This window comes from Clinocottus analis, unplaced genomic scaffold (assembly GCF_023055335.1).
Source record: "Clinocottus analis isolate CAN_PGR_092001 unplaced genomic scaffold, fCliAna1.0.p SCAF_398, whole genome shotgun sequence".
In the NCBI taxonomy this organism is placed as follows: Eukaryota; Metazoa; Chordata; class Actinopteri; order Perciformes; family Cottidae; genus Clinocottus; species Clinocottus analis.
Genome location: NW_027176151.1, coordinates 1 through 13,165, shown reverse-complemented (window position 1 = coordinate 13,165; position 13,165 = coordinate 1). Strand labels below are relative to the sequence as shown.

At 40.9% G+C, this 13,165-nt stretch overlaps 2 protein-coding genes across 2 annotated transcripts; one reads left to right on the top strand and one right to left on the bottom strand.

Annotated features, from left to right (window-relative positions):
- The first annotated feature begins 740 nt into the window (after positions 1-740).
- Positions 741-4,853, top strand: LOC137799889 (glycoprotein-N-acetylgalactosamine 3-beta-galactosyltransferase 1-A-like). The gene is made up of 3 exons (XM_068596740.1): positions 741-990; positions 1,950-2,614; positions 3,525-4,853. The coding sequence occupies exons 1-3, from the start codon at positions 780-782 to the stop codon at positions 3,864-3,866; spliced, it is 1,218 nt and encodes a 405-aa protein (XP_068452841.1). The 5' UTR covers positions 741-779; the 3' UTR covers positions 3,867-4,853.
- LOC137799890 (tachykinin-3-like) lies at positions 4,801-6,593 on the bottom strand. Its single transcript, XM_068596741.1, has 7 exons — positions 6,507-6,593; positions 6,023-6,138; positions 5,837-5,936; positions 5,599-5,628; positions 5,462-5,515; positions 5,264-5,330; positions 4,801-5,062 (listed from the first exon to the last, which is right to left on the bottom strand). Exons 2-7 carry the CDS (start codon positions 6,122-6,124, stop codon positions 5,044-5,046), a joined length of 372 nt encoding a protein of 123 aa, XP_068452842.1. The 5' UTR covers positions 6,125-6,138; positions 6,507-6,593; the 3' UTR covers positions 4,801-5,043.
- Positions 6,594-13,165: the final 6,572 nt, after the last annotated feature.

The window sequence follows — 13,165 nt, the reverse complement described above, 5'->3', positions numbered from 1 at the left end:
AACTCATGTTAATCGTTAACATCAACCAACGATTTGGGGTCTTAACCTCATCCGTAAGGCAACAGATACAACCAAAAAACATTTTGCAGTGAGACACTAACAAGTCTAAAGTCCATGTCCACAAAGGACTCTCCTAAAGTCGTCAAGCCAAAATGACTAACTGAAATCAGGTTTTATATTATAGCTTAGTTCAATTGTATGTGTATAAAGCAATCTACCGTGACAACAGACAGAAATGTAGTGATGATGTCATTTTGGAGACTCTCTAGAGACATTTATTAGTAGGGCAAATCACTGTTATTGTAACATTTTACTGGCACACACGATCTTATTTCACATTCACAGTCAGTCTACTTACTAAAAACTCAAGTCTCTCTACCTTTTAAGATTATTGAGACCGTTGTCTGTAGTTTTATATTGTCCTGTCCATGCGTATTGCAAAACACACAAGGTGAAGCTTGTGTTAAGGAAACATGTTTCTGTGAGCGTGGGAGGGGAGAGATTAGGCTTCAGGGGGCAATGCTTGAAATGGTCTGGGCCAGAAAAGTGCATTAAATATAATATAAAGCTAGCAGAGTGTATTTAAAGCACATTTCATCTTTTAATGCACACATCAAAAACATGTCTCGTTGTGCAAATACCATTGGAGTTCATCACCTTTTTCAGACAATGATTTACAGAATAATTGTTGTGATAGTCCACCACACTAATCCTTGTGTGTTGTGTTCATGTAGACATGCTGTAACTGGGACGTCACAGCGCTGGGGGTCAGTCTGGCCATGAAGGGCTCCAGCTCCAGATGGGCCTTCTCCCTGGGCTTCTTGGTGGGGGCCTGCAGTATCTACTTCTTCCTGCGTCAGGTTTGGTTTGAGAGGAGCTACCCCATACGGTCCGAGGCTCAGGAAAAAGCCACAGCGGCGTCTGAGACGCCAACGAGCTGGAGGAAAGACGGAGCGGCTCTCATCAACCTGCTCCACTCGCACCATGAAGGTGATTTACAGTCTTCCAGACGGGTTCTCTATACATGATATCGTGTACTATGTGTACGGTCCAAACACTTCCAAACGTTTCTCACTTTCCGCAGTATGACATTTGGGTTTTGCAAGTCTAATGTGTTGGCAGGATAAGAAGAAGCCTACAAGATGCAACGTAGATGCAATGTCACTGAAGCCATGTCTTCAAAGGGAAGCTATGCCTTCCTACTTCTTATGGAATACAACTTCACAGACTGCAAGCACTTAGCCCACGGAAATAACGCTCAATCCAAGACGAGTATCCGGCTGTCGGGGAATCCGACTTCTTAGCCTGAAATAAGTGATACAACGGGGGCTATTGTATTAACTTATCCTGGCTTTGCCCCCCACTAAATGGGCTTAGGCGGTCTTGCATGTAGATTTTGGAGGGTACATTCATTACCTCGGCCAGATGTCACTAAAGAAGCCATCTTTCAGTGCCCTACTGCGCACCTGTACAGTACCACATGACAAATGACTAATGAGCCTCTTTAGGCCCTGGATGCTCGTAATGTTGGCGGTCTGTAAGTGATGAAGCATTATGGTAACACTGATAGACACTGACAGAGCAAACATGGGTGTATTTTATTTGGCATGCATGCTTTGAAAGATTTGGATGTAGCCTTAGTAAAAGAGGGAAACACACACAGAGGCCAAAAAACACATTGACAGATACCTGCCCACTCTTAGTTATTCTTAAACAGTTAACTGTCTTGGATCGTTTCCTAAACTGTCATTTGCACTTCTCCGTACTACTGCAGGAAAGTTGACCACGGTTCTTATAAAAGTGTCATCTACATAGGAAGTAGAAATACATTAAATTAAACATGGAGCACTCATGCTCGTGTGTGGCGTTCCTGATTGAACCTCACGTTTCCTCCACTGCAAACCAGTTAACTGCGTGTCTTACTTGTACTGTTTGCTGTGCCCCTCTAGGTGAAGACAGCCGGGTGGCTGACGTGTTGTACAAGAAGGTTCGTGTTCTCTGTTGGGTGATGACTAGACCTTATAACCTGCAGAGCAGGGCTCACCATGTCAAGGCCACTTGGAGTCGCCACTGCAACGTGGTGGTGTTCGTGAGCTCTGAGGAGGACCCAGACTTCCCCACTGTGGGCTTGGGCACTAAGGAGGGCCGTGACCAGCTCTACTGGAAGACCATTCGAGCTTTCCATTATGTCTACGAGCACCACGCAAGTGAAGCAGACTGGTTCCTTAAAGCTGATGATGACACCTATGTGGTAGTAGACAACCTGCGCTGGATTCTGTCCAACCACACTCCCGAAGAGCCCGTCTACTTTGGCAAACGCTTCAAGCCTTTCACCAAGCAAGGCTACATGAGCGGAGGGGCAGGCTATGTGCTGAGCAAAGAGGCCCTCAAGAGATTTGTTCAAGGTTTTCGAACCAAAGTTTGCTCACACACCACACCCGTAGAGGACTTGGCGCTGGGGCAGTGTTTGGAGAAGATGGGCGTTCTGGCGGGGGACTCCAGAGATACTTTGCATCGAGAAACTTTCCACCCGTTCGTGCCGGAGCACCATCTAACTGGCAAGTTCTCCAAGAGCTTCTGGTACTGGAGCTATTGTTACTACCCAATTATCGAGGCAAGTCTCTTCACGTACTCCATTTTATTTGTGTAATTGTACTTAAGTACAAGTTAGAAGAGATGGTAAAAGCAAACAAATCTACACCATATGCTGAACATACTTTAGAATAGGGTGTCCCGTGTAATAATGATAAGACTCGTACCATATCACTCCAACATCCCCACTTTGCGTCATGTCATACCGTCCTCTATCCCCATGTTTATTGTCTAAATCTATTATATAAGCTGTCCAAAAGTGCATACAATGTCACCATTAAAGCAGAAGCTGGTTTACTGATATAGCTCAGCGGTAAGACAGACGTCCAGTGGAGTGGATAAGCCTTATTAGAAAGGGGCAAGTCAGGTTAGTAGACGTGCTGTTCAGGGGGTGAACCGGTGAATTGAAAATCCTTTTTAATATCATTAGTGTGCATCTGCACTTCAAGCGAGATAATTATTCTTTTGTTTTGTAATGTACAGTAGGGAGCTATTCTCTAACTAAGAGTAAGTAGTGTGCAATATACCATTTGTTTTGCTTTTGATGAATAAAACAACATGTAAGTGTTGCTCTAATCAAAACGGATAATAACTTTAATGAAGGAAAATGGAATTATCCAGCCCATTCGAATGCCGTTCTTGACCCCGGAGTGAATTGAAATAGAAATGAGTTCATTTTAAAGGAGATGATTGCAACAGGAACGGTGCCCTGTCAACAAAGGGGGAAATTGGTCAATTTGGCCCAGATGATGCAACTAATTTGCAATTAAAATGAGAAAATACATGTGAAAGCTGAAATTAATTGCAAAGCATTGCTGAACATGTAATGTCCTAGTGTGTTCTAATGTTTTATCTTTTCATGTTTTTTGCTGAAATCTATGTGCTAACGTGTGCATTTGTGTGTGTGTGTGGTCTGTGTTATCCTTCCTCAGGGTCCACAGTGCTGCTCTGACTTGGCAGTATCTTTCCATTATGTCGAAGCAGAGCTTATGTACACTCTCGAGTACTTCACCTATCACCTGAGAGCGTACGGTTACAAGCCTCGCTACCGGCCCTCCTTACGGCAGGGCCTGAGCCTCGGCCCAATCACACAGACAGCCGTGACAATGAGACCTAAAGAGGTTCAGGAGGTGACAGATGGAAGGAGTCGCACAACTTCAGCGTCCTCCGTGAGTGGGAACCAAACTAAAGCAGTGATGGAGGCAGAGAAATGGGGAAAAGACAATCGCGTCACTGAGAACAGGACTGCGGTCACTCAAGGCAGGCGCCGTTGATTCTGCGGTTCAGGTGATCTGCCTGCACACGTCAGCGGGTGCTCTCTTCTGACAGGCCGCCTTTGATCCCATCACAGTATATAATTCCAGCCGGTATGACACTGTAAGCACTCTCGGTGAGCGTGGTTACAATCTGAATATGATTCAATGGCAGAGCCATATTGCTTGGTTATTTTTGACTTGATTGAGTTTGACATAATAATCATTTACATTTTTGAATTAAATACAAATGCAGTCACAAATATGTGCTTGGAGAAATGCAGGAAGTATTTTGTTACAGTGCCTGTTTGGAGCCAATAATGCAGCAGCAGATGTCCCATTTTGATTTTATAATTTTTCTCTTGAAATGGGGTGCAGCAATAAATGGCTGTGTGTGTATCAAAGCATATCTTTTAGTTATGAATACATTGTTTTTCTGGTGTTAAATCTGACCTAATTTACTTTTCTGAAGTTTGATTTTATTCATTATCTCATTTTTGGGGGGCTTTCTGAAACAAGCAACATTTGAAATGACTATTTTTTTGCATGTGTGTCTGTTTGCATTATTTGTCTTTGATTTTATTAATTTTGTTAACCCTGTGTGGTTTTATAGTAAAAACAGACTCCTAATCCACTGTCAGCAATGATACAATGTGTGTTTCAGTAAGGACTATTGTGCTGTTAAAATTGTCTCTCTCTTTAACTTTTGAGTTATATGAGATGCTCCGATTCAAGTGTGTACTTGGAACCTCCTGTATTTTTTTTGGTGAACACTTCAGCTTCTGATGAAAACAGTAAATCCCAAACTGAACCCCTCATGTCATATTTTATAACCCAACAGTAAACATTGATTGAACATTAGAGACCGTTCGGGTGTCGAGCTTGAAGAACCAAACAGCTTCAGGAAAATACACTTTTTAAATGAATAAGTGATGTTAAAAAAATGATGTTTATTTTCAACTTTTGAAGAACAAAGAAGAACATGATGAAGAAATAAAATATATTGTCTCTTACTACTAATCATGTTTTGTCTTTAGATAAAACAAATACAATCGGTGTAGGTTATGGTCACTTTCATAAGCCAGCTGGCAGGTTTACAGTGTGAATCACGGCATTTAGTTGTTTCCATTAGATATTTAGTTCATTGTTGGTGATCTCTGTGATCTTCTGTCATTGTTGCCAGATGAGTGTTTCGTATCTACAGCCCCTGCAGAAACCTGCAACACACACACACACACACACACACACACATACACACACTTATTATTCATGCATTTGAGCCAGCAGTGTCATTAAGACGGCAGAAATCTTCAAACCCTCCTATGTCCCATATGGTTTTATTCTTTATGAGCAAGGTGTTAACATTATTTTTTCTTAGTCGTGGAGATGTCCCATCTACTGAGAAAAAGGGCATTCACCTCAGCCGACACTTGTTGAGAAAAATGCCTCTCCTCTCTGGATACTCTCTCCTCCAGGGACCATTATCTATGAGAGCAGACGTTACAGTATAGTTTCAAAACAATATATTCTCTGCATGATCAACACCGTGAATCTGAATTCACACAAAAGCCCAAAGGGCTAACAGATATTTGATGCTTGAGAATTGCCACACTCACCAGGCTCAGAGTTTCTCCTTCCCATAAGACCAACAAAAATGTCATGCATTTCCCCTAAAAGCAACAATGAGAAACATTATACATTTGTATGAATTCAAAAAAAGCAAGTATATCATTATTAGTCTCAAAGGTCTTACTTTTTTGTGGTGACTGCACAGCGTTGACACCTGGAAAAAAAATCAATCGAAAAAGCAAAAGAAAACCTTGTGAAATGGAAGCGAACAATCCAGATCAAACTCAAATTTAAGAAGGCATTTACACTACAACGCCTATGGTTGTATTGCTATTTTGACGTGTTTTTAAATGTATTATCCATACTTAATATTATTATTATTACTACTATACACATTTGAACGTAGTCAGGGAGATACTCACCGGCATCTCTTCTTCCCATCAGTCCCACAAAGCTATCATAATCCAAATCGCTAAACCTCTTCAGATTGCTCTTTTTGAGGCTGTCCAAGCCTGTGGTCGTCTAGAATTATGAAAAGCAAAAAATAAAATTGTTTATGTCAAACGATTTTTCAGATGATTCGCGTTGTCTGTACGTGGGGAACCTACATCTGACGTTGCTCTGCGCGATCCGGGCTCCTCGCATCTGGACTGGCTGTGTCGAAGTTTCATGATGAGGAACAGAGTCACCAGCAGCAAACCTCTTCTCATTTTCTCAGCACCACCTGGATGACAGAATGTACAGTTATCCGGTTTTATTAAGTTGTTTTCGTATTGGCAAACATATCGCTTGATAACAAGGAACCAAATATGCTGCTGCGTAATTGGTGCGTAAAAGCGCGCGGTTTAGATTTGCATAGACTTAGTTAATGATACGCATTTTTGGTGAAATTAGTAAATGATTGTTTTAAAATGTCTTGGAATTATCCAGTGAAGATTAAAAAAAAGAAAAAAAGACGACAATCACGCACTTCTGTTTCCTCTCTAAAAAGTCATGATAAACTGTTGGACAACTGTTGGAAATAGAATACATAAACGATGAACAATAACACATATTTTACTTTGAGCATTTAAGAGTAATCTTTTTCTTTACCTGTTTTCTGTCGAGCAGATAGAGGTATACGAGTCAGCTGCGTGCGCCTTGGAGCAGAGTAGAGTAGGAACGGATAGGTCCTGCAGTGAGATCCAGTCAGGATAAATGAGGAATCCGCGCTTTGGGCTCATAAATAATAGTAGGAAACCTGCGTAACGCCAATCAGCAACTGGAACGTAGGTGGAGTATCAGGACGTACATCACACTGTGCTGAAGGCTACTAATACTCATTGATGGGCATGATGCTGCTGGGAGCTGTTGCCTCCCCACCACACACACACACACACACACACACACACACACACACACACACACACACACACACACACACACACACACCAACTACCTCCTTGCAACAAAAAAACAACAAAACTCTCGGCAACGTCACGAGGACAGGTTTACGGACTTAAGCCCTTCCGTGAACATATTTAGGAATTTTCTTAAAGTTTACGCTCTAATCGCAGTTGGCTTGAAACAAAACATAATTTTTAGAGATTAAATCTGAAGTGACGTGTTCCAAAGTGCAGCAGTTTCATTTATCCAACTCGTTGCCACCATCCTTCTCTTACGCTCCTCAGTGCCTTTCCACTCCATTGACAATCGACATGGTCACTGACAAGATACTAATCTTTGTAGGAAGTAATTATATACAGCAGCTGCCTCTGAATGTCACTGAAGACGGTGATGTATGTGATGGGCTACACAGCTGTGTTTGTAATGCCCATTCATACTGAACATTAGAAATGAAAACAAACATCTCTGCGGGTTTTGATTAGTTAATGGATTAACAGATTAATTTCCAATCATACTATATTCATGTCATTTCATTTAAATAAACGTGTTTTTCTCAATGCTCAAAATAACTATGTATATTCTGACAGCATAAAAAAAAACACTTACACACACAAATCAAGAAGTGAATAGTATCAGAACAGATAGACAAGCGGAGTTGTCATGAATACGATCTTGACATGTGTTGACAGACAGGCGCATCATCATCCTCGTCATCATACCAGCACTGACACCATGAGTAACACATGATTCAGAGGGTCACTTGAAATTGTTTCCAGCTGCTAAATTCTCTCAACGACGGCTCTGACAGGTGGTAAGATAACTTGTCTGCCTGTGTGAGACTTCTAAAGTAACTTTACCTCCAAGCAGCAACGCATGATTTCGTTGACACAGTATAATTTCCTATGAAAATAAACATAAGCTGGACAATATTGTTTGATATTCATATCAATCCTGGAAAGATATTCACATGTATCATGAAAAAAAGGATTTTCCCTACATTATCCACAGCTGAAAACAACTTAAATGATAGTAAACCTATAATTTTTCCTGCAATTACACAAGCAATTACTGTGTTGGTATTTGCACACGCATCCAGAATGCAAAGAGGCATGAATATTTGAGCAAAGCAAAGTTTGAGATCATAGCTGTGAAACACGGGGAGCTGTTGCAGCTATCAGTGGCTGGGGCCTCTGGAGACTCTGGAGGTCTGATATATGAGCGTATGACACCAACAACAAAGCACCGGGCTATAATCCAAATAGTACATTTCACAAAAGGTTAACACGGCTATGTTTTAGTAATGACTTCCCACTTCCATATTTGCCCGGTTCCTCTATGTAGCATGGGGATTGCAGCAGTGCAGGGGTTTGGGGTGGGAGATCTGACAGAGTTGGGGGAAGTCATTAATTGCATTTGTACATTATTGATGAGTGTTTTTTTTTTATCCTCCTTGGTAATCAAAGCGACCCTGTTTTTGGACTAACACAGAGCAGTGAGAAAGTGCAATGCGCTGTTTATCCACAACATGCCAATTTATTTTATAATTATTTTTATTTTTTTAATTCTATTATTTTTAAACTTGGGTTGGATGTGCTGCGAAGGTGTTTGGACAGCCTGCAATACATCACAGGTGTCACATGCTGTATTGCATTTTGATAACCGGCACCTCACAATGAAAACTCTAACTTAGTATGGGTTCCCCTCGGAGCTGCTGACAGCTGCCCACGGGCTTACAACAGGGTGTTCACGGTTGGCAGGTAGCTCACGCTGGCCGTAGGTGGATCAGTGTCAAAGAAGGCACAAATTAAAAGACACAGCTCAGCTTCATGTTCAGAACATTTGATACACATGCGTATGAAAGAGTGAATCATCAGTGAGCATTGGCTATAATTCTATAATTCCTTGGCAATAATTAAATGTTGCAAAAAGTCTGTTAATGTTTTCTGGCTTCATCGTATTCTGATTCAGATGTCTGTCTGAAACATATCTGTATGTCTTTTCAGAGTAGGCTTATTGAATTGACAGGCTGAATAGATTGAGATAACCTTGTCATGGGACACGTGAAGTGAGAATATTTTTTAAAGGACTGACACAGAAAAAAAATATTTTCTTTCTGTGTGTGTGTCTCTTTATCAACACAGCTTGTGTGCATCTTTATCTCACGCCATGTATTCAACACATAGTTATGGCTGTAGAAGGCCACAAGTGGATTGTGCAAGACGGAAAACTTGATCTGGAAATTTAATTTCTTTGGACATGTGGGGACATGAGAATACAGATGAATCCTTTGAGAAATTGCACGGCGTACATTGAGCTATATTTATGATCAGGCGGTGTTCGGATACACAGCTTGCAATCACTGGCCAATAAGTCCAAAGGGGATTCTGCATGTGTGAACTCAGTAACAGGAAAACAGTCCGTCACACGCTCGTCGGCCTTCCCTGCTGTGTGTTTTTGCTTGTGGCGACATGAAGACTAAAATAAGCAGATCTAGACGATTCCAAGCATCTCCACGGTAGATAATAAGATGCACCTGTCAATAATTGAGTTAATGGGATCTAATCTAGGAGGGGAGAATTTAACTTAGAGTCCACTTTATACTTTTCCTTGGGGCATGCAAAATGACTTTGATGGATACAGTTTTTTATTCCACCCACTCTTCCCTGATCTCTGACTTGTGAGGTCCTGAAGTGTCACTTCCATCTAAATGTTAATTTGAAGACTGTTTCTTTAAGACTGGCATGGGTGCTGATATGCTTTCAAAGTCTATTTGCATTACATCACGGTGGGTATGTGAAACTGTGAGCTGGGGTGCTGCTGAACCAAAAACACACTTTTGTTTTCCAAAGAGCTTCTGAAAGTGTTTTTCTGCCCTCTCCTTGTCAAAAGCTTTTTGTCCCCTTTAATCTTCTCTCAGTGACAGTGTTTGGCACTGAAGCCTAGAGAAAATAAGACTGATGCTGTTTAAGCCGCTGACTTGGTTTGGTCTATCTTGCAACAATACTGCCTGTTTTGAGACAAAAACACGGTGGCAAGTTGAGATTTTCAACCCAAAACAATGTGATTTCCATCCTCAGGAGATAAAGAAGACTGTTTGTTTGTTGCCAATGGTTTTGTGTAATAATTTCACAATTTATTATGGAACATGTCTAAGATATGAACATATTTCCTTTGCAGAGGGGTGTTGAATGCGACCATTGTTCTGCTACGGTGAGATGCTAATGGCTGCTTCATGTTACATTTATTTCCTCTGCCATTTGGTCACTACTCTGCGGACATCTTTTCAAATATTGGATACTGTTATAACTAACATATATTTTTGTATTCATTGGTTGCATTTTATTTTACACAGTTAGTGTGTAGAAAAGTGTAGAACCAACCTTCTTGTTCCCCCTCAAGCTCTGTCAGAAAAGTGGGTTTGCTTGCACTGTTGGCACAGTTACAACATCAAAGGTTTTACACTGACTCTTCATATTGATACGACCCTAGTTGAATCACCAACGACACTGCATAAATCAGTTGCTCTTACTGTTCAATAGTAACATAAATAGTTAGCTCATGCGCTGCCAACCTTGTAAACAATGCTTTCATAAGCCTATTGTACTGATTGAAGCTTACAGCAACCTTAACCTACTACCGAACTGAAGAAAGACATCATCTGCGGCGACCAGTGATACAGTTGAACGGCTGAGCTCAGAAAAAAGTGAACAAAGGAAAATAATCATTATTGTCATTCTTTTCTTCGCTTTTCGAAGAATCATAACCGGCTTGAGAGCGAGGGACCAGGCTCTAAAATGATATTTTGTATTAAACCCATGTCCTGTTTTTGGAGCTGTTGGAAGATGATGGAGCGGTAGGGCTTATAGCTCATTACTTTTGTGATAAGAGTGAGTAATATAGCAACTGAGCTTACCTCAAACCTGAATATTGCGCTAACTGACTGTGCCCGCACCTGACCTCTCTCTGCTGCTTATTTCATTCCGTTTCGCCTGCTCATAAAATTGTGTCAAGGGAAATTATGGAATCATGAGATCAAAGTGTGCAACATAGGGACAGACACCGATATTGGAACCACGAAACACTTCACGGTCACATGATTCACCGTCTGATTGAATTGGAAAGTTTGGAATTTTGTGATTTGTCCCTTCCTGCTGTGAGAGTGTATGTGACCATCCTCCATTTAAGAGAAAACACAGACAAACACTAAAGTAAATTCACTTGTTTTAGTCAGCTGGGATGTAACACGTGTGAGACAATGTCAACGCTTGCCCATGACAGTGCTGGGAATGGTATCAACACTGATTTCAGTTCTTTTCTTTTTCAATAACGTCAATCATTTCCTGAGGGGGCTGTATCATTCCTTTGCTCTTTATTTACTATTGGTCAGAAGGTTTAATGCTAAAGAGGTTTGTGTGTATGGACAACCACTGGCTGATGCCCACTGTATGCTTATGATTGCTGTATTTCAAAACAGAACGCATTGTAGATTACCACAATAGAGCAAAGGTGAGTCCTGCATGAAGGTTATTTCAGAGGCAATAAAACACACGTCTATGAATGACCGCTGGCATTTTTGTTCTCCACTTTGTCTCTTTTCACAAGAGAGCAAGTCAATGAAACACATTATTCATGGAGCGCTTACCTAATTTACTAGTTATTGCTTTCATGGTATGAGGGGTCAGCTGTTGATCAACTCTGACACATCACATAAAGAGTTGTGTTTCTCTTGAAGACAAAGCTTGCGGTGTTGGACCGCAGCAGCTCTTGCTGTCATAATTACACAAACAAGAGGCCTCCTTGAGGGGTCTTCAGAAGAGTTTCAAGTTTTCTCGGTTTTATTTGAGGTAGTAGATATAAACATTTACTAGATGTATCGACCAATATTTTTGTATCCACAAGGCACATATGATAGAGATAATTATGAGTCAAAGGGGTCGCCAGAAGTGAAAAACCCAGAAAAAAGCATAGCCTGCTTTTGGTGCTGTTGTCAGATAACAAACACAAGCTCAGACACCACCCTGATGAAGACAAAATAGACAACCACGTTTGGTGAGTAAAGTATCACTGGATCACTGGAGACGCGTTGAGCAACGTGTTTTAATTTTGATCTGACCACACTGTAATGACACAGTGTGCAGAAGAGTCCAAAGAAGTTAAACCTCTTTTTTTTTTCATCCAGCAGTTAGTCAATAAAATATGTGCAAGACCACGTCGCTGGTTACCGGCCTGTGGGGAGCCTGTACGGGCGTGGCTCTGGTGTGTGGATAATAGGTGCTCGAAAAGAGGTTAGCTTTGATGCTGCCATATCATTCTTTATATGACAACTGGAGAGTTATTTATGTTGAAACAAAACCAAAGAAGGACAGTGAAGGCTTTTCTTGATGGAAAAAAACCCACAAAATACATAAAACGCTTCATAATCATATCAACTAACCACAAATGAAGTGTGAGATGTGCAACCAAATACACAAAATCTTATTTCAATGCCAATGATGCCATCAAGGGAAGTACAGTAGGTCCTCCCTTATCATTAAAGATGATTACATAAAACTAATGAAAATGTAATATTTCAAATATTTCAATAAAGTGAGTGGAGACAACAAAGTTTACTGACATGTGTATCTGTGTTTGACGACACAATGAGCTTGTTTGGTACAATGCTTTCACAATAACAAATAATGAAATAAACTCAGCCAAATGTTGGCAAAAACAACCCAAATCTCATTAATTCCACAATCCCCAAATAACGGCAACAGACAGATGAACACAGTTTAAAAAACATTTTAATGAGGGCGCCTGTTCACTGCATTACACTCTTCTTTTGTCTTGCATTACTTCTGAGAAACTTAGAAGAAGATACAACGCGCAGACGACCCCCTCGTGGTGAGAAAGACATTTTACATATAACACACATTACCGTGTACAATTAGTTACTGATGAAAACAAGAAGAACAACAGTTATGCAACAGTGTCCAGCCTGGATTTTGAGGAATTGATATTCTTACCACAAATTAAACATTCATCACTGATGGTTTATGGGTGATTTCATATTCAGATTCAAATGAACAGCAATGAGAGTGTGTGTTGAACGTGCTGCAGCTATTAATGGACTGTACTTGTGAAGAGCTTTTCAAGTCTTCTCGAAGCACTTGAACACTACATGTCATCATTTACCCATTCACATCCATTCACACACTGATAGCAGGGGCTACCGCCAGAGGACACGGACTATCAAACTGTCAATCCTCTGATTGAAGGACGACCCTGCTTTATGCCGTTGATCCACAGTCCACGGATCCACAACCCCGAGCTTGTCACATCCGAGAACAGTTTTGTTTATGTTATGTACGTAAGTGACCATTCAC

What these genes read in the sequence shown, in the direction of transcription:
- LOC137799890 (XM_068596741.1), bottom strand. Translation starts at nt 6,124, where the DNA reads ATGAGAAGAGGTTTGCTGCTGGTGACTCTGTTCCTCATCATGAAACTT. An exon ending in TGTGCAGTCACCACAAAAAA is followed by an intron (nt 5,516 to 5,598) that starts GTAAGACCTTTG and finishes TGTTGCTTTTAG; the next exon opens with GGGAAATGCATGACATTTTT. An exon ending in AAGGAGAAACTCTGAGCCTG is followed by an intron (nt 5,331 to 5,461) that starts GTGAGTGTGGCA and finishes CTGCTCTCATAG; the next exon opens with ATAATGGTCCCTGGAGGAGA.
- LOC137799889 (XM_068596740.1), top strand. Translation starts at nt 780, where the DNA reads ATGAAGGGCTCCAGCTCCAGATGGGCCTTCTCCCTGGGCTTCTTGGTG. An exon ending in GCTCCACTCGCACCATGAAG is followed by an intron (nt 991 to 1,949) that starts GTGATTTACAGT and finishes GTGCCCCTCTAG; the next exon opens with GTGAAGACAGCCGGGTGGCT. An exon ending in GTTACTACCCAATTATCGAG is followed by an intron (nt 2,615 to 3,524) that starts GCAAGTCTCTTC and finishes ATCCTTCCTCAG; the next exon opens with GGTCCACAGTGCTGCTCTGA.